The sequence below is a fragment of the Cryptotermes secundus genome, unplaced genomic scaffold, assembly GCF_002891405.2.
Source record: "Cryptotermes secundus unplaced genomic scaffold, Csec_1.0 scaffold142, whole genome shotgun sequence".
Lineage (NCBI taxonomy): Eukaryota > Metazoa > Arthropoda > Insecta > Blattodea > Kalotermitidae > Cryptotermes > Cryptotermes secundus.
The window spans coordinates 587511-608394 of NW_019743148.1; the positions used below are offsets into that span (position 1 = coordinate 587511).

The 20884-nt window shown below is 39.9% G+C and overlaps 1 protein-coding gene across 8 annotated transcripts in view; it reads left to right on the forward strand.

Annotated features, from left to right (window-relative positions):
* LOC111873758 (facilitated trehalose transporter Tret1) overlaps positions 1 to 9687 on the forward strand; it is a 186858-nt gene extending 177171 nt beyond the window's left edge. For 6 of the 8 annotated variants that reach the window (XM_033755199.1, XM_033755195.1, XM_033755196.1 and 3 more), the window contains one exon: positions 6498 to 9686. In XM_033755199.1, the coding sequence (XP_033611090.1) occupies positions 6498 to 7604 (1107 nt within the window). In that variant the 3' untranslated portion in view covers positions 7605 to 9686. Of the gene's footprint in view, positions 1 to 6497 lie in introns of all 8 variants that reach the window. The other 2 variants (XM_033755201.1, XM_033755194.1) reach the window with 1 other exon arrangement.
* Positions 9688 to 20884: the final 11197 nt, after the last annotated feature.

Here is a 20884-nt window from a genome sequence, read left to right on the forward strand (position 1 = left end):
GGTCTCTTCGCTTGCAGAATTCTTATATTTTCTTCTACCCTGAAGATGGAGGCGATACGTTCCTCCGAAACGTCGGTTAACACCACTTATACACGGTGCCAAATCCCAAAAGACTGCTTTCTTCATAGTCACCGCCGTGAAAGAAACAAATCTTACAAACCTTTGTCTGCTTACGTCTTGAGCCACCGACAGTTAAAAATAAATATTTAATTTGAGCGATTGCCTGTAATATTTAAAATTAACAATTTTTTACTTTTCCTTAAACACTCCATTCGAAACAGACGTTTTTCACACTGAATTATCTTTTTTTTGTCCTTGGCACTACAGCCCCAGTGGGCCTAGGTCTACCTCCATGAACTCCGTTCACTTNTTCGTATCTCGGGAGATGTCTTAACGGAATTTCAGTTCTGTCCAAGCCCTGTTAAACAAACCTTTGTCTGAGAAGAAAGCAGTCTTTTGGGATTTGGCACCGTGTATAAGTGGTGTTAACCGACGTTTCGGAGGAACGTATCGCCTCCANGCTTCCGAGCGAGCGAAGACAGTGCACGCCTTAGACGGCTCAGCTACCGTGACTGGCGAATTATAATTTAGAAGATAGAAATTATGCAGATGTGTCCAAAGAATTACATCTAAATCCGAAAACAGGGCACTTCTCCGACATTTTCGATTTTCTGGGCAATTGTAATTGCGAATAGAATCATCACTAACAGAAAAGCGGAGTCCTGAATGTTACATATGGATGACTGACTGAGATTCTTTGCCAGTTACTGTGACACTGAAAGGTAAGTTTGTCCCTGTCCTTTAACATTACACCAGAAAGATGTTTGTATGGATGGAGGTAAATCCACACACAATTTTCAACATCGGCGGTCCAGAAAAGGAGTTTCCCGTTACTAAAATGATCAAACGTCGTATCGTGGTTAGATGATGATGTGGCATGTAGACCCGTTGCTAGGCAACGACCGCAAAATAAGCAGCTATGCATTAGCCATTGCTATGCATGGCTCTGTAAACTACGGCCGTTACTAGTTAATGGCCACAACAAATTCGTAACACGTAACAATGGAGTAAATGGGAGGCGGTGTTCTCTACGCGGTCCTTAAGATAGCTACATGATGCAATAGTAGAAGTATTGTTGGGAGTGGTGTTTTCTATACGTTCCGTGCCGAGGTGATATAAGCAGGACAAGTCTAGAATTCAGTTCCCAGTTATCCAGTATTGAGGGGGTGGGTTTCCCGATGCACCGCGACTAATAGTCTATTGTACATCCCCCGTTTTTAATTTCTACTGTCTCCATACCCTACCGGTACTGGTGCTCGCTATCAGCCCCTTTCTACCAGCGAGGTTTGGCCCCTCTACTGGCAGTGGTATCTGATAATTAGTCCCTTTCTCTCAGCGAGGTCGGCCCTCCTCTGGAAGCCGTACCTAATACTTCCCCATCTACCGGAGGCATTGGAAACTAGTACTTGGGCGGGAAACTTTTTGCCTAATTTAGCTCAGAGGTCTCCTAGAGACATGAGGTCCTTTTACGTGCCGTAAATCTACGACACGGGACCCACGGCTTAAAGTCCCTCCCGGAGGACTTGTTCCCTGAATTTTTCCGCCCTTAAAAATTCGAGGACCTCCGCCGGGTTTGAACCCGCGTACCTTGAGTCATGAGGTGGGAACGTTACCCCTAGACTACGGAGGCCGCTTAGAATTTAGTTAGTTCTGAGACAGTCGGCGGCCAGTAAGGGCATGAACACGGAAGTTGAGGAAGCTACGGCGTTGGAAGCCGTTACCAGGCGACAATCGATGAAGATACAGCAGACCGAGAAGACTTAGTACGTGCTGTAGTGAATTGTAGAGTTTGTGAATTATCAGTAGCGCAACATTTACGATCCGCAGGTGTTCAGGCAATCCAGTTGCCATTCCAGACACCGTCTTTAGTCACTTATACACGTGACAGTATTTTTTCTGAATTGGTAGTGTGAAGACAAGAAAGACTTCGTTGTCTGAATTTGGATTCGAACAGTTAAATCTGTGAACGAACATCGGTAAGTAGCAATGTCGTTAAGTGTAACAAGTTTAATAGGAGAATATAGAATATGACTACATTAACATTTTAGTTATATAATGCTAATATAATTCGACGTATGACACCATATTTTCAATCACGTATGTAAATTCTTTCTTTATGGTGTTGACTACGCCTTTTGTTGAGGAGCAGTAGTGATCAAAACATGTAAAGTCAGACTCCTGTCAAACTTGTTAAGTTTGATGGGCCTTGCTACGTATTTACGTAATAAGAATTGTAATGGCTCGAAGTGTCTCCTATAAAGATGCGTGAGTATGAGATGTTAGAGATTCTTGCGTCATTTCTCACGCAATCTTTCACTGTGACATAATTTTGATTATCTTAGTAATTATTAATGATTTTACATGTATATCACAATAGTTTTAATAGTTTTTCTTTTCCAATTTTGTTGGCTTATAGGCCTACGAGCCGGTCACGGTAGCTGAGCGGTCTAAGGCATGTACTGTCTTCGCTCGCTCGGAAACTGGGATCGTGGGTTCGAATCCCACACAAGACATGGATGTTCGGTATGTGTATGTGTTTATTCTGTGTTTATGTTGTACTGTGTTAAGGCAGAGGCCTTGTGACGAGCTGATCACCCGTCCAAGGAGTCCTGCCATCTGTAAAATGATCATGAAACTGATAAGTGAGCCCAATGCTCCAAATTGGGAACATGAGTAAAGAAAAAATAGACCTGCGGCGTCTGTTAATCGTGAACAGCCATGTCATTATCCTGTTACGCAACACTGGGTCATTAACGAAGGAAAACACGTAGATAGTGTTGATGTTGCAGGTGTGTGCAGTTATTTATACCAAACCATTACAAATCACATGGTAACCTATTCTTCTATGTTCGTTGCTTTCATTCGTCTCAACGAGTGTTTCTCCGTGTCGTGCTATACGCAGTAAAGCAGTAATGAGCTACCTTCTTTTGCGCGTGGACCAATTTGAAGACATTCAAACCCTGTGCGGCCCGCAAGCCAAGTGATAGCAGCGAAAGTCGTATTTTTGAAAGAAACTTTAATAATGCGACGGGAATTGTTAGTATCGAGACAAAAAAATATTCATACAGTTTTTAGTATTTGCACTTTCTTAAATGTGAAAAAATATCAGATTCATCGCTTTGTTTGTTTGTTTCTGTCCCACCACCACCAAGTTTTTAGTATCTGGACGCATTTGAAAAGCAGAAACTCGGACACAGCTTTCCAGTCCTTTATCGTCGAGTCGATTTATAAATTTTCTGTCTTCCGCTTTCGTTTTTTAAAAGAACTGTTCGCAAACATATGTACTTCTGACAAAGCTTGTGCAAGATCAGTAAGTAAAAAAAGAAGTAAAGTAAAGGTATCCCTGTAACAGGCCGTGGAGGCCCATAGGGTTGTGAGATGTTGAGGTTCCCACATTTTTTAGACAATCGGCTCATAGATGGCGGTAAGGTTGTCAGCCCTACCCACCGGCCGCCCTTTACCCCTAGAATATTCAAAGAAGATTCCTGGTACTCATTTCTGTTAGAGGCTGAATCGACCCCAGGGCCATGGTGCGGCTGGAAGGATTAGGTAAATTGAAAAAATCCAATGACCTCATCGGGATTTGAACCCGCGACCTTCCGGCTTGTGGCATAGTGCCTCAACCAACTATGCAACCTCGTGCATGATCAGTAAGCACTGGAAACTTTTCGGGCAGGTATAGAAGTTGAAAGGAGTCGAATATGACAAAGTGTACCTCTCAGGCCAGTATAACGCGCACCTGGCACCTCCATTTGAAATTTAGCTGGAACATTTCAACATCAAATTAATTTTATTGTGGCCTCATGCTTGTGCCAATTTTGAAAATGGGAGTAGAATTTTCCGTTATCGTAATTAGGAAGTGTCACGTTGTTCGAACCGATTTGCAGTTCCGCAGTCGAAGCTTCCTCTGGAACGCGATCATTTACAGTTTATTCATTTGTTGAGCGGTTTTTTTTTTTTGCATCCTTACTCATCATCATCAGTAATCTGTCAAGACGACAGGTCCACAGTCTCTTTCAAAACAATTCCTCCACTTAATGCGATCTAGAGCTTTCTCCTTCAAATGACAGTATCCTCTTCCGTCCCCAAGGTCATCCAGCATCTGCTTACGTCTTCTTCCTCGTCTTCTTGTCACTTCTATCCGCCCATCTATCTTTCCTTCGATAGCTTCTTTTAGAAGGCAGTTTCTGCGTAAAACATGACCAAGCATGCGCACTAGGACAGGAGAATTGATTTACAAAATCACGTAAGAGAGTTAAGGAATTCCGATATTATTTACTGAAATGTTCTTTGATAATAATCTTCTTCGCGCGCGAAACTGCTAGTTGCACCTGTTTTCTTTAGTGGAAAATAATATACGGATCGCAGAAGCCTACTTTTATTTTTATTCTGCTTTCCTTATTTTGAAAAAAAAAATAGGTTTATAAGATCACCGTCTGTGTGTCTGTGTATCCCCCCTATCCACTTTTCAAATCCTGTACAAATCTTTATGAAACATGTTATGTATATCATGGCATCTGAATCCATCTCAACGGCGTATTTCATAAATCCCTCCCACCAATCTGTGTCTATATGATTATCTCCTATCGTTGCTAGGTAACGGCTCAGTAAAACGTTACCGCGGCAACTAATGCACACGCAACCATATACGAATTGTTGGACGCGTCGTTTTTCAAGTTGTCCTTGTATCAAAGGAAAGCAGGCCATTAGTTCTTCCCAGAACTTCTTGTTTAAAAAATAAGGAAATTAGTATAAGATTGAAGCAAATCATGGAATGCTTGCTTGTCCAAATAAGATAAATTCGTGAGTTGGTGGAAGCCGGCCAAGAGAAGATGAAGGCCTTTCAAGAAAAGAAAAAAAGCCATACATGGGGGCCAGTCGAAGAAACCTCACTGAAGACCGGAGGAACGAAGATGGCATCGGTTCCATCACTCCCGCCTCCTCGTTTCACACTCAGCATGTCGGAAAACCACAGCCATGACAGTCTTAACGCCTATGGACGAATAGGAGACAAGTCATATCTTATGGCAGGGACGGGTTCCAGGGCCGCCCATCAAGCTGAAATGAGCTCACCGGTCCAACTCTCAATGGAGGTGCCTGTAATGACGACGAGACCACCGGTCCCAGAAGCACACTAAGGGAAGCGCGCCCAAGAAAAGACCATGACGCTCGAGACTAGCAGCCCTAAGGAGGAAACAGTTGGGGATAGCAGTGCTAGACCCAACCCTCGTGAAATGAAGGCTGCACGCCGTGGAGACCGGAAGAAGAAGCGCTGGAGCCAGCACGACTTTGAGGTGCCGTTCACCAGGACGATCACAGACGTCACAGGCACGTCCGTTCGAAAAAACGGCGATACACTTGTAGGCTACTCCGAACTAGCAGCCTTAAAGTGGAAGCAGTGTAACATTCCGCCTGAAATTTGGGATAGAGGAACAGGAAGAGGCGAACATTGCTAGGCAACGACATGGTAAACAGATTTCCACAACAACGAATCAACACACAACTCTGGCTTTAGTAGTCGTGAGTTGCAAGGGAGAAGTGACACTCCGTGGATGGCCATGAAGAATCTCCATTTTTAGCAGCCACTACCTAGCAACGACTAGCTACGACAGAATAACAGAAGACTGCGCGTGCTGTAGTTGTACTGATGTGAAGAGTGTAAATTAGCGCGAGGGCTGTAATAATTTTTAGTTACAGATTATAAACGTCCAGTAAATCCAGTTATCATCCCAAACCTCTAGTCTAATCACTGATATGTGACAATATGAAGTACATTAACTGACCACTCAGCCACAATATTCCATGGTTTCATTTCGCTGATACCATTGTGTGTTATTGTCTCTCAATGAAGAAGGAAGTGCAATTGGGCAGCTTGCGTTTATGACTCTGTAGTTCTTACTCTTGGCAGGTGTCATCACTGTACATTCCTTGGATAATCTTGGATATTTCTTTTGAGGTCACCACACTGACCACCCACTTCAGTCCCTGGTTTCATTCACCTGTTGCTGACAGGTGACTTCACTGTACATTGCTCAGTTCATCTTGGGTGTTGCTTGTGGGGCTGCTACAGTGGCCACTGCACTTTACAATTCCTGGTGTTCTTTTCTTACTGTCAACAGGTGCCTTTACCACACATTTTTCAGTTCAACTTGGGTGTTGCTTGCAGGGGCACCACAGTCATGATCCCACATTATAATTTCTTATGTGCTTTTCTAATTGTTGACAGGTGTCTTCGCTTTACATTTATTCATCGTAAGTGTGATTATAAGGCTGCCACATTGGCTACCTCACTTTACTTTTTCTGATTGTGCTCTCTTTATTGTCCACAGGCACCTTCACTCTGTATCGCTGTGTTCATCTTGGGTGTTGCTTGTGAGACTACCATAGTGCCCATCTCACTTTACGATTTCTAAATCTGCTCTTCTTATTGTCGACAGGTGCCTTCACTATACATTGCTCGGTTCATCTTGGGTGTTGCTTGTGGGGCTGCTACGGTGGCGACACCCCTCTACAACGAGGAAATCGCCGAAGTTAGAGTCCGGGGCGCTTTAGGCGTCAATATGGACATGATGTTTAATGTCGGCATTCTCTACATATACATTATCGGCGTCCTGGACTCGTATTTGTGGCTTTCCATTTCTGCTTGCATCATTCCCGCCATATTTGCTGTTACTTTCTTTTGGATGCCTGAGTCTCCAATTTTCCTGGTCTCCAAAGGTGAAACTGATAAAGCTGAAACATCACTGTGTTGGCTTCGTGGTCTAGGTAAAATGAAAAACATTGATATTGAACGTGAACTAAATCAGATGAAAAAATTTGTGAATGATTCTCTTTCAAAGAAAAGTAAACAAGTCACCGAAAACACCAGATGCGGAGTTTTTAAGGAATACATTGCAGATCTGTCTGTTACATCCCCAACAGCTAAAGCTGTCAAAATAATATTTGGCCTGATGATTTTTCAGCAGTTGACTGGTATTGATGCTGTTATTTACTACACTGTAGACATATTTAATGAAGCTGGTACTAGTTTATCTTCATCTGTCTGTGCTATAATAGTTGGAATACTGCAACTAATATCCACATATATACCATCCCTAATAGTTGATCGAGCAGGTAGACGCATTTTACTTATCCTTTCTGAATTAGGTATGGCTGTGAGCTTGTTGGTTTTGTCACTCCATTTCACTATGCAGAATAATCATGTGGATGTGTCATGGGCAGGGTGGATTCCATTAATAGCTGTAAATACATTCATCATTGCCTTTTCCATTGGTTTTGGACCATTACCATGGTTAATAATGGCTGAATTGCTATCAACTGAAGCAAAGGTATGGGTTAGTTCTATGGCTGCATGTCTAAATTGGAGTCTTACATTTGCAGTCACTAAACTGTTTCCAATAGTAAATCGTGATTTCGGACCAGCAGTGACATATGGTGGCTTCTGCTTTGTTTGTATACTGGGAACTGCATTTGTGATATATTTTGTTCCAGAAACTCAGGGAAAGTCAAGGGAAGACATCCAGCTTGAGCTGATAGGAAAATAAATGTTGTAATAGGGATATTTATTTTGGTAAATAATGTTGTTGATTACCTCTAACTCTTCATCTCCTAGAGGAAGTTATTAGTTTTGTGCCTTCAATCTATAGTAAGTTGTAGCATATTTAGCAATATTAAATTGTAAATATTCATTCAGGAAATAGGTATGTAAATTGAATAAGATATTCTCTTCATAGTCTGTTGACCTGCAACTCTGATTTTATGAGTTGTAATTCTAGTTTTGTAGTAGGATATTTTGGGAATATTCAGTGATCATACTTACTGTGTTACTGATCACTTCCTATGTAAATAATTAAACTATAATTAGTAAAGTGACATCAGAAATACTTTGTCTTATTTACTCGTGACATAATATATAATTTATTATTTGAAAACTTATTTAAGATTGTTCCTTTCACTTTCGAATCTTAATTTTGTGCTTTATGAAATTATCTAGCATTCTTGTTATAGTAACTGAAAGATGTGTAATGGCTTATCAGTCTGCTGGAGTTCTCATACATTTCTGTGGATCCTTAAATAGTCCACAGCTCCTTTGGACCTCAAATGTGACAGAATCATAATTCGTTGTGATATCATTGTTATTAACATTAGCACATTTTGTGTAACACTTCAGTGACTTTAGATATTCTATTTCAGTTTGTGAAATTAAGAAGTATAAAGTTGATGCCTTTTTTAACTTGCAGTTTATAATTGATCTATTTTTCAGTGACAAGTGTATGAAAAGTAAAACTATGACACATGGGATACATTTTTAAAAGAAATGTCATCTAAAATTACCTGTATTCCAGGAAATAAAGCAGCTGGTCCAACCTTGTACATATAGATGCTGTGGAGAAGTTTGTATGAATCAGTTTAGTCTGTTTTGCAATTATTCAGATGGCAGGAAGGATGGATATTGAATGAGTAATACTAGCAATGATTTCTAATACTTTTCCCCACCTGTACTCTTGTCATCATTTCGTGTTCCTCTTGTTCAAGTTATGTTTGAATCACAGTCTTCCTTGCTCGAAATATCCTTGCAGTTCCAAGTAAACCATACAAATCACAAAGTTCACCATTGTCTCCATTCCCCATATAAATCATATCTCTTGTACAAAAATGTATTGTTAACTTATATTGTTATCATCTGGTGCATTCTGATATACAAGGAATCCTCCCACTTTCTAGGATGACCTCCATCTGTATGGCCAACCAGATGCATGTTATAATTCTCTGAGATATTCTGTTTGGCTCTATGCAGATGTGTTAATATATTTTTATTCCTTGGTTTCTTTATTTGTTTTAAAATTTTCACAATTCACTGGATGTTATATTGTTATGTACAAAGACACAAAAGTTTCCCAACATGTTTCAAAATCACAATTTTTATATTTTAATACTAGGACTGCCATACTTTTGCGTGAACTTTTAATTGAGTTTTTCTGTTGATTTTTTTTTTTTGCTGATCTGTTAGTGTCAGTGCAGCCTGACCTATATTGAAATTTATATAACATATTAATCAGGTCCTTATCATAATCGCATGACACATTGCAGCAGTAACCGCGTTACTGTTAAATATTAGTATTATTTATCATTATTTTTCATCTTCGAGTACTTTCTCCAAAATCCCATTAATTATGAGTTTCTAAGTTGTATGTACTTATTCTGTGCTTTAATTAATGAATAGCTATTTGTATATTACCATGCTTTAAGCAATAAAACTTGATAAGTCTGTAAACAGTATCCCATTTAAAATCAACTAATCCATCTTAACATTAATCGTTCCTGCCACTAACGTACAACTACATCAATATAGACCCTAAATGTGCCACAGGGCTACCTTGTCTCACCCCTTCATTAACGGGCTTTTGTTTTACTCTCTTGTCAGTTTCGATAGAAGTGCTTTCATAAAGGATGCTTAAAATTTGAATTAGATGTTCAGGATATATTAGCTTATTTATCATGTTTCATAATTTGCCTTGGAGTACTCTATAAAATGAAGATTACTGTCCTATGGGTTGTACCTCGTATAATTTAACAGATATATATTACATCCCAGAAAATAGCAATACTCTGTCACAGCCCTGAGAAACAAAAACCACGCCATGTAAAATGCTTTAATATACTTTGTAAATAAAACACACCCTTGCATGCTGAACTTCGGCCATTAATGTACAGTACATTTCCAGTCTTCACATGCACGATCATTTTGGAATTCTTAATATACGAGTATATGTTTTAATACTTGAATGTTTAGCCCCTATATCAGCATAGGTTTTAGTCAGAATGAAGCAGACATGCTTATATCTATTACAGCCATTTACGCGGGTTCAAACCCGGCGGAGGTCATGAAATTTTTCAGGCCGGAAAAATTCAGGGAACAAGTCCTCCGGGAGGGACTTTAAGCCGTGGGTCCCGTGTCTTAGATTTACGGCACGTAAAAGATCCTCATGTCTCTAGGAAACCTCTGAGCAAAATTAGGCAACAATTTCCCCGCCCAAGTAGTTTCCAATGCCTCTGGTAGATGGGGGAAATATCAGGTACCGACGGCCGACCTCGTTGGCTGAACGGGGCTGATAGCACGCACCAGTACCGGGAAGGTGTGGCGACAGTAGAAATGAAAGGAGGACGCACAGTGGACCAATAACTGGTCTAAGTGCATGGGGAAACCCACCCCCTCTAATAATAATAATAATAATAATAATTACTGCAATTTCTGTAAACTTCCTGTGCGAGTTTGAAAAAGGAACCTAAACTCATCTATTCGCTTCATGTCTGTGCTCATAACAGCTCCCAAATTACCAGGCCCATTTCGCTGAGATTCGGAATGGTAGACTGCAATAAATTTTTATTTTGTTTATATTGATTAATCCCAGAGCAATTTTACTTAATATAGGGCTTATGAAACTGAGTTTTCCTTATATTTCTAGCCCTTAAACATTGGCCCGCTTCGTGACACTTCTATTTCAGTTATTTATTACAGTTTATTTATCGACGCTGTCAGTAGCCCAGATTATATAGCATCGAATGGGAGTATGAATAATGAGTGGTGAATTGGAAAGGATATGAAAGGAAGCCTGGATAAACTGAGGAAGTCCACGATAAATATTATTCAGTATATTTAATAATACAAATGCCGTCGTGAATGCAAAAATTTATTTGGTAGTAGTTCTTTGTCTTTTCTTCCTCTACACTACATGTTTCGGCCGTAACTGGCCATCATCAGGTGTATTTTTCACTACGTAGCTGTCACACTGCACACAATCCAAAATCTAAAACACCAGTCTGACGGTTTTGTTTAAAATCTCGCCAACATACGCTCATCAATTTGATTTTAGAATTTCAATTTAAATTTTTAATTTTTTTAATTTTAATTTAATTATTTTTTAATTTTAAACTGGAATTCTAAAATAAAATTTACGAGCGTATGTTGGCGAGATATTAAACAAAACTGACAGACTGATGTTTTAGATTTTGGATTGTGTGCAGTGTGACAGCTACGTAGTGAAAAATGCACCTGATGATGGCCAGTTACTGCCGAAACATGTAGTGTAGAGGAAGAAAATACAAAGAACTACAACCAAATAAATTGTTGCATTCACGACGGCATTTGTATTATTACATACAGAGGTGTATAGTGCAACAGGATGCTTAAATATAGTATTATTCAGTATGGCTGGTTTCGCGACCGAGATTCGAACTGGCTACTTGCCGAATAAAAGTCAGAAATGTTAAAGTTTGAGCCAACATGTCGGTGATGAAATGTGTGTTATACGACTGTCACTCTACCTACATCTGTTGCCCATTCTGGTGCCAAAAGATGTCTTTCACATTAACAAAATTGTAACTGTGCATTCAGTTCATGAATTTCACTTGAAAAAGACGGCATTTCCAGAAGAAGCCCATCTTAACTTGAGTATTTAACCATGTGACAATGTGTATTATGGCATTTTTTTCCTTCCATTTCATTTAATTTGCCCTCTAGAAATAATAGACGCGACTATATCAGCATTCATTTCTACCAGTTCTTTCTTATGTTATAATTCATTGTTTCGCAGCCCTCAAATACTGCAGGCAACAATACAGTATTGTTGCCTTTTTCACTCGTTGCCCTTGTCGTGATGTGGTTATATGATGGAAATCTATGAGGATCATTGGTTTTAGAATTTAGCAAGGTCCTTTATCAGGCCTGAATTCGACCCAAAGCTTTGAAAACGAAGGATCTATCGAGATAATGCATTCCTTGTAGAGAGACTCTTTATGTACCTGTCCTCACTGTTTCCAATTTTCTTCTCTTTGATTGCATTAGTTCTGCACGTATTCATCTGCGTCCCCTTCCTGCCGTGACAATGGAACTCTTATTTGAAGTTTTTATATTATAGTAATATTCTGTTCGTCTTTAAGTCAATGTATAAGGACAACTAAAATATAGGACAGATATTTTGAGGGCAAGGAATTGGCGCCCCGTGTAACGAATGCCTGGCAACTCGAAACTGTAACAAACTTTCTTTTATGTTTTAAAAGAGGAACAAGTCTAAAGAAAAAAATACCAGGTTATTTGGCAGATGCCCAGATGCTCATTGTTTTATAGCATTTTTTACAAACGTCAGCTCTATGTACAGTGTTCTGAATAAGCTCCCCGCAGATCTTATGCTAGTGTTTGACAGTGGATGTTATTAAATTCAGTCTCTGTTATCGTTTTCAGTTTAGTAATTTCTTACGAGAGCATATCACTGAATCATAATTTAAGCCAGGTGAATCCACTCAACCCTTTACAGTCCATTTTTTTAAACTCAGTTTTAACAGTATTTTCACATCTACTCCAAGGTCTCTTCAGTTGTCTGTTCTCTCTAGATTTAGAAGCTAAAAAGTCTCTGCGTTCCTCGTCATACCCATTCTTGCCACGTTCACTGCCTTGTCTCATCCTCTTTAATTTGGTGGAGTTCAAATTATAAAGCTCCTTATGCAATCAACTTAGTCCATCAACAGTTCCGTTGCTGTAAGTTATATTATTTGTAGACCCCATCAGCAATCGACGTGATTGAAGATTCTGTTTTACGGTATTTGCTCTTTTGCTAAAATTTAGATCATTTTTGGCGTCTTATGCCCAAAAAGTTACTGCACCTTCAAGGTGAACAAGAATAGAAGAGCTAAGATTAGAAAAGCCAACATCAGCAGGGCGGCTTATTCTGGGCGAAAATGTCACTTGCTTCGTGTGTACAATGAAAAGTGATTGAGAGTCCTCTTCAAGAATGATTATAAAGCATAGAGAAGGCCTGGATTTGTTTACAGATCTATGTTTAGTCTGAATACACAGAATATTTGTTTGATTAACATTATCATAATCAGGAACAGGTAAGTGATTTCGATGTATTATAAATTGTCAGCTGTTGTTCTAGTATTTTCTTCAGTGCAGTGACGTGTTATGTGATGGTTTCTAATTTTATCAAGTGCAGACTCTTTAATGTTGACCTAGAGGAGAGTGTGATTCTATAGAAGAACCATTCCGACGCCCAGTAGGCTACTAGTTAAACGTCACGCACGTAAAACTTAATAGTGACAGTAGGGCTGTGTCCGTGGACCCTAAAAATATCCAACGTTTGTACCATTCTTTAGCTGTGCACTTAGGCCTATATTTTGTTCTATAAGAGCAGATATCATACGATATTCTGTGTCCATACTAGGTTGATGATATACGTTTATTAGATTCGACTAAATATTTTAGGATAATTAAATTGTGGGGTTTCATTTGCATTTTGTTTCAGTATGCTTGCACGTATGGGCTCATTTTACTGGGTTAGTAACATGTGTAGAGTTCTATTCTCTATTTTGCTTAACTCAAAATGGCGATTTACTTAAAGGGGAAACTAGTGCCCTTGAAGCATGAGGAGTCGTAGAATTGTTGTTGTGTTACAAACAAAATTAACCGACACCAAGAAGTCGCAGTGTAACTTAAGAAAATAACGAGAACATAACAAAAAATATAACCGTACTAAATTAAATTGTTAACGTCTTTAAAAACAAAGTAAAAAATAAAACTATATGAGTTAAATATGCATTATTTACAGGAGTAAAGTATTTAACTGTAGGCAGCAAAAAGGGTAAAGCTATCCCTGTAACAGGCCGTGAACGCCCATAGGGACGTGAGACGTTGAGGGTCCCACATTATCTAGATAATCGGCTCAAAGATGGCGGTAAAGTTGTCATCCTTACGCGCCGGCCACCCTTTATCCTCCAGGAAGATTCCTGGTACTTATTTCTGTTAGAGCCTGAGTCGACTTCAGGGTCATAGTGCAGCTGGGAAGATTAGGTAAATTGAAAATGTCCACTCGCACCCGCGACCTTCCAGCTTGTAACGTAGTGCCTCAACCAACTACGCTATAGTGTGCAGACGTCTACACGGGCGAAGACAACACCATGCACGGCTTGTAATAACAACGGACAAGGAAGGAGCAAAATTGCTGAAGAAACATAACGGGCTTGCCTATGGAAAGGGTGAACCGCTGCAATGTAAACAACCGAAGAAGGGTATATTGCTTAGACAAGTGGACGACGCCCCTTATGAGGTGGAATTAGGAGTTTTATATAAATAAAAATTTTAATGATTTTTAATTGATTTTAAATAGAAGTGAACTGTACCATGTAAGATTTTAACGCACAACAATTTACTGCAGTTGTAACAGTTTAATCACGAAATGTTCAGTTAGGCACGTGTGGAATGGACAATACTCAGTGCAGTGTAGCAGGTTTGGCATAATGGGACACCTGTGGATGGCCGTTTGGGCCGAAATATGTTGTGTTAATAGCTAAAGCAAATGTGAATGAAGAAATAAATAGTTCCATTATCGCCGGAAAATTGTATGTAAACAAGGTTGAATATTGTAATGCAACAGGATGCTTAAATACAAGATTGAAAGTGAAGGTGTTCGACTTTGAGTAGAGTTAGTTGCTAGCTACCTGCCATCCAGTGAGGACGTGAGCACTCAAGCAGAAGAAACTCCATGCGACGCCTAGCGAAGGCCGTTACCAAGCAACGACGATGAAGACAGCAAACTGAGAAGACTTGGCGTGCGCTATAATGAATTGTTACGTGTGTAGATTAGCAATAGTGTTATGATCATTTGCCGTTACGAGTTATAAAAGTTAAATAATTTCAGTTTCCAAACAAAACCCCCTGTCTGGTCTCTAACACGTGACAGTATTGAACAATACTTGAAACGTGTAGTCGGGTGGAATGCGTATTTTTCCCAAAAGCGTTCTTTAGACTTGGCATACTTTGACTTCATTTATTACGTACAGACCTAAAGATATATCGTTGCAAATATAACCGCATTATGCTTACACATTGCACAGAATCATAAATTAGGAAGGATATCCGGAAAGTAAAGATACAGAGTCCAGAAAATGTTTGTAAAGCATTTTTTGGTGGGATTCACTTGTAGCACTTTTACAACACACCTTTATATACTTTTCAACATAGTCACCACGGATCGCAATGCGCTTAGTGAGCCTAGAAACGAGTCTTTATTCATGCATCGTAGGAACCTCCCACCTGCTCTCTTAGACACGGAAAACAGTTCTTGACACTTCTGGACACTGTTGATGAAGTTCATCGATGGTTAAACGTCTGTCAGCGGGAATGTTTTCATCAGTGACAACGGATGGACTTCCACTCCTTACTTCATCATGAACATCACTTCTTCTCGCTTCAAATTCACGACATTTTGCCACGTTTTCCTTCTTCATAACATCTTCGCCGTAAACCGAAATAAGTTGGCGATGAATTTCAGCAGCTGTTTCTCCTTCGCGTGAAGAAATCGAATTACTGCACGAACCTCACATTTGGCGGGATTTTGAATCGACACGGCCATTTTAAACACACACTGCAAACACAACATTGCCGTGACTGTGGCCGGTAATTGTCATGCGTCACCACTGCCATTTCTGAAGGGAAAAAACTTCCAATTTTACTGGACTTGTATCTTTACTTTCTGGATATCCCTCGTATTTTCTTCCGTTTCTTTAAATATTATCTATATTCAGAACTGCTTGAAGTAAATGTTCTGGTTCGTAACAAACATAAATTTTATGAGATAACCTGTAAGCCTTCCAATATTTCCAGGGGTGAGCCGTTTTTAAAAAAACAGTAGGGAATATATTAATCCTATTAGGGTTGAAATTATGTGTTTTCGGCAAATTTAGTGAGGACACCGAAAACCAAATTTTATCTTAATCGAATTCTTAGTTTTCAAAATGAAATGTGCTGACTGACTGGCGAACATGGTCTCTCCTCTATGCATTCACTTCCTTTACCTTATGCATATATGTATTTGTTTCGCTTTGTATTTCTATTTTCATCATAAATAATACAAATGGACAAACGGTGGCTGCACGAACAATTTGTCAGGCTCAGGGGGTAAGGGAGTTGCATGCACGTATATCACATTTGGCGGCACCAGAGTGTCTTTAGTGATTCGCCCTCTTAAAGAACAAAAGGAGCTTCTAAGCCTCGGTACCACGCATAGAAGACAAATAGAAGATACGATAGACCTTAACGCTAAACTGATGTGAATGGTTTTCTTCGCGCTTTACCCCAAGGAGACCGCGCCCATATCCATCTGGAACGAGGCTGGATGAAAACCAGAGCCATTGTACGCGTGGAAGAACTAAAATTTAATCCGTAGAAATAGTTGAGCCATGGTAATTCAGTCTGTATCATGTCACTTTTCTGACAACTATCGCTGCTAATTCTTCCTACCCAAGCCAAAAGCAAATATCACATATGTAAAATTTGAGGTTTTCACGGCGGTGACTATGAAGAGAGCAGTCTTCTGGGATTTGGCACCGTGTATATGTGGTGTTAACACCACATATACACGGTGCCAAATCCCAAAAGACTGCTTTCTAAATATCACATAATCACAATTAGGTTTCTTTTGATGTTTTCAATGCGAGTGTAAATGTATGTTCCAGACGAGGCGCATTAACTGTTAAAGTGCGTTCGATAATTCATAATTGGAGTATTTCACAACAGATCTAAATCTAACTAACCGAAGAAGTGACTCTGCGGAGCAGAGCTCTTACTTGGAAGCTGATAGTCGCCCATCTGCTCCCGTTTCTTTAGAACACGAAGGTTTATATTTGAGTTCTGCATGTGCCCGCAATTGAACCCGATCCTGAACCAGTTGAATCAAATCCACTCCCTCGTACTATATTTGCTTCAGCTTCATTTTAATATTATTTTCCTATCTATGCCTAGGTCTCTCGAGTGGTGCTGTCTTCCCTTCACGTTTTCCGAATAAATTTTATGTGCTTTTTTCATCTTTTTCATTTGCGTTGCATGTGGAAAATCGTATCACGAATGGAGTGACCAATTTTGAATATAAATCTGGAAGTCGGACTGACATACTAAGACTAATCCATGAAAATGTTGATGAGGTTGAACACGATAAGCTGATGTTGGAAATATTAAGAGCCGTCATGCAATCCAGGCTGTAAACATCTCCTCTTATCGTCTGTTTCATAATGGCGCCTATTAAACTATTGTGATTCTTGGGACAAATTTAAATCCTGTCGTTATGTGAGTCGCGGTTGTCTCGCGCGAAGACTAGTAACGAAACTGCCCTCTGTTAGAATCGGTGGGGAGACCTGTTCCTGCAATTGTTACTTATTTTAGTTTTACACAAAATCTTGTGTGTGTGAAGTTATAATCATGGTTTAATATCATGTAGACGATACTTCAGCTGGTAAAAAGTGAGTATTACTTTATCAAGTGCCATGGTCTTTTGCGCGGTGTAAGGCATGAAATGTCTTCGTCCGCTCCAACACTTGGATCGTGGGTTCCAGTCCCATTCGAGGCATGGATATCCGCGTTTATTCTGTCTTTGTGTTGTCCTGTGTAGGTAGAGGCCTTGCGAGGGGCTGATCCCCCGTCCAAAGAGTCCTACCGACTGTCTATAAGATTAAGAAACTGAAGAGGAACGGTATTTCACAAATGCTCAGTGCTCCAGAGAGAGCAACAGAAGTTGATAATAATAAATATAGGGTCTTTTGTTGAGAGTATATTCATCGGTATAACAAATTCCATAAAAGATAATAATCACACAAACGGTCAAGAAACCTTCAGTTTTTATAGATCCGAAGGTACATTACCGCAATCCAAAGAGTCCTTATTCTGAGCCAGATGAATCCAGTCCATACTTTCACGCCCTGTTCGTTTAGTATTAAATTGAATATTATAGTACCATCTAGGTCTTGTAAGAAATCTAATCTCTTATGATTTCGGTCTAAACTATTTTATAGTTTTCTCACGTCTCTCAAGCATGTTACACTCCCCCCCCCATATCATTCTCCTTGGTTTGTGCCCCAAATACGCCTAATTTTTGGTGGGAAGTACTAATTATGAAGCTCCTTATTGCACAGTTTTCCCCAGGATCCTGTAACTTCCTTTCTCTTAGGTCCATACATTCTTCTCAGCTCAGTGTTTTCAAACACTTGAATTTTTGTTCTTCCCTTAGGGTAAGAGGTTAGTACGGTTCATGAAATGTGTTTCGTGAAACAGGTTTGCCCGTATCTCTTGAAACATTGGTTGTACTAACTACTAGTTGGGCCGTGCCATAGCTCAAGCGGTAAGTCGCTGGCTTCCCATCGTGACGGCCCGGGTTCGATCCCGGGTCTGGTCAAGTGGGATTTGTGGTGGACAGAGTGACGCTGGGGCGAGTTTTCTCCGAGTACTTCGGTTTCCCCTGCCAATCTGCATTCCACCAATTGCTCCACAATCACCCTCGCCTATAATCTGGGGTTGGTACAATAGGCCAGAAGTGGCCGCAGTACAAGAGACTTAGTCCCACCCCACTAGCAATAGAAACTACTAATTTAACCAACTTACTAGTTTTATTGCCGGAATTCAAGTCCCGGTAGGGTCAAGAGTTTTCTCCAAGTCGTCCAGACCGGCTCTGGGGTTAACCGACCTCCTATCCAATGGGTACCAGGTGCTCTTTCCCCAGGGGTAAAGCGGCCGGGACATGAAGCTGACCACTCACCCTTAACTAGTGCCGAGATCAAGAAAGTGTGGATCTATACATCCTCGCCCCCATACGGCTTCATGGCGTAGTGCTTAATTAGATAAGGACGTGGACAACTTCACCTTTGATATATTAGGTTTTTGGACTTTATCCATCGTCCTGGTTTTTAAGATAACTAATAAAAACACGACGTTTCGGAAACTGGATCTGTTTCCGTCCTCAGGTGAAGGGAAAATCTATTCTGTTGGGTCCGTTAGAAAGAGCTAGCCTCAATCACTGGATCAATCAATCAAGCCTCAATCAGTGATCACTGATCACTAGGTCCAGTGATTGAGGCTAGCTCTTTCTAACGGACCCAACAGAATAGGTTTTCCTTCACCTGAGGACGGAAACAGATCCAGTTTCCGAAACGTCGTGTTTTTATTTGTTATCTTAAAACCAGGACGATGGATAAAGTCCAAAAACCCAATATATCAGTGTGTTATACACCATCGTCAGAATCCTATAGTAACAACTTCACCTTTGCCTTACTAATTTTATTGAGAAACTGATGGTCGTTGAGCCGATAATGTAATTCCTCGCCTTTTATGGACCCTGAAGATTAATTACCACATTCAAGGGCCCGCGACTGGCTTCTGTCCTGTGTGATTTTAATTCACTAAACTCCATCTCATTCTAACATTATTCTTCTATCTGCGTGGTAGAGTCATTAAGTTTGTGAAATGTGGTTCTATCGCATTCACATACGCTTATTGCTAAAACATATTGGCAGTAAATTACCGTACGACGCTTTGAGGCCATACCACGAATTTATTGACTGTGATAGTGTACCTATCGCGTTTCCCGACTAGAATGTGGACATGTCTGAAAAGTGAACTCCAGTATGGAATATACTTATTTACGTAAGGCGTTCTTTACGACATTCGCATAACCGCAGGGCCTACCTTATTGGCCCTAATATAAAGTTATAAAGATACATCTGTGTTGTCCGGCAGGTAATGAATATTGAACTGCATACGGATAACAGTTATTTTTATTTGTACTACGTTACACAATTAGCCTTTCAATTCAAAATTTCTTTCCTTTTTCTTGGTCAAAATATACACATTTATAATTTTACCTAGCATTTTGAATTGAAGTGAAACTTGAAGATCGATATGTGTGGAGTGTGTTCCTATGTAGTCTACCAAACAGTTACCAGATAGTTCAGGGTAACCTTAGATATGGAGACAGTAAGTTCCTTCGAAACGTTGCTGTCTACCAGGTGACACGGTGTCAGAGCCCATTCTCGCCAAAGTGAGAACCTCATCTCTCCCGTGAAAATATTTGAGTACCGTCTGCCAAGGCGAGTATTAGAACCCAAGAGAGGTTAACAGGAAAATTGAGAAAATGACATAATGAGGAGTTTCATAATTTGTACACTTCACCAGACATTGTTAGCATGATCAAATAAGGAGCGGGGGGGAATAAGAGGATGGAACATGAGTGACACGTGGGGGAGAATCATAATTGTAGTTGGAAAGACTAAAGAAAGGAGACTATTTGTAATAATCAGGCATAGATGGCAGAACAGTAGTAAAATTAAACCTTAAATAAATTGGACCTGAGAGTACTGAATTAATTCATTTGGCTCAGAATTGTGTTCAGCATTGGAGTAATACGAACACGGTAACTAACCGTCGGGCTCTCATAAACAGGTAACGAATAATATGAATATCTGTGATAAGTACGTAAGACGTAGGTTAGAGAACAATCGAATACGTCATGCGCTGACTTTACACATAACGAAGCAAGGCACATGATCTCCGATATGAAACTAATAGTGTACGACTATGATCAGTGGTTAGTAACCACAATTAAAAAACTTAATATTCTGCCTGGTTCTCCAAATGATTTCAGCAATTTTTAATTTTTGTATAATTAAGTGTTGTGTTTTAAATCTACAATAAATATCAGTACTAACATTAGAAAATTGTTATAAAGAGTATTCTAACGAATTACTTTATATGAGTTCATTGCTAAAGGTACACGAAGCCCAGGAGTATTGTGTCCTTCCCTCTATTCGTATACCTGTATATGATCTCCAGAATTAGCGAACCGGTTCTGATTAATGTTTGGAGATCTAAATTCATCTGTTCATTATAAAGGTAATGTAACGTGGATGGACACAGCGCCTCTACATAACTGACCGCGAAACACGTCGCGACCGAATACACGCAAGGCAACAATGGGAGTTCGACGTTTTCTATGGAGTACGTGCCGCG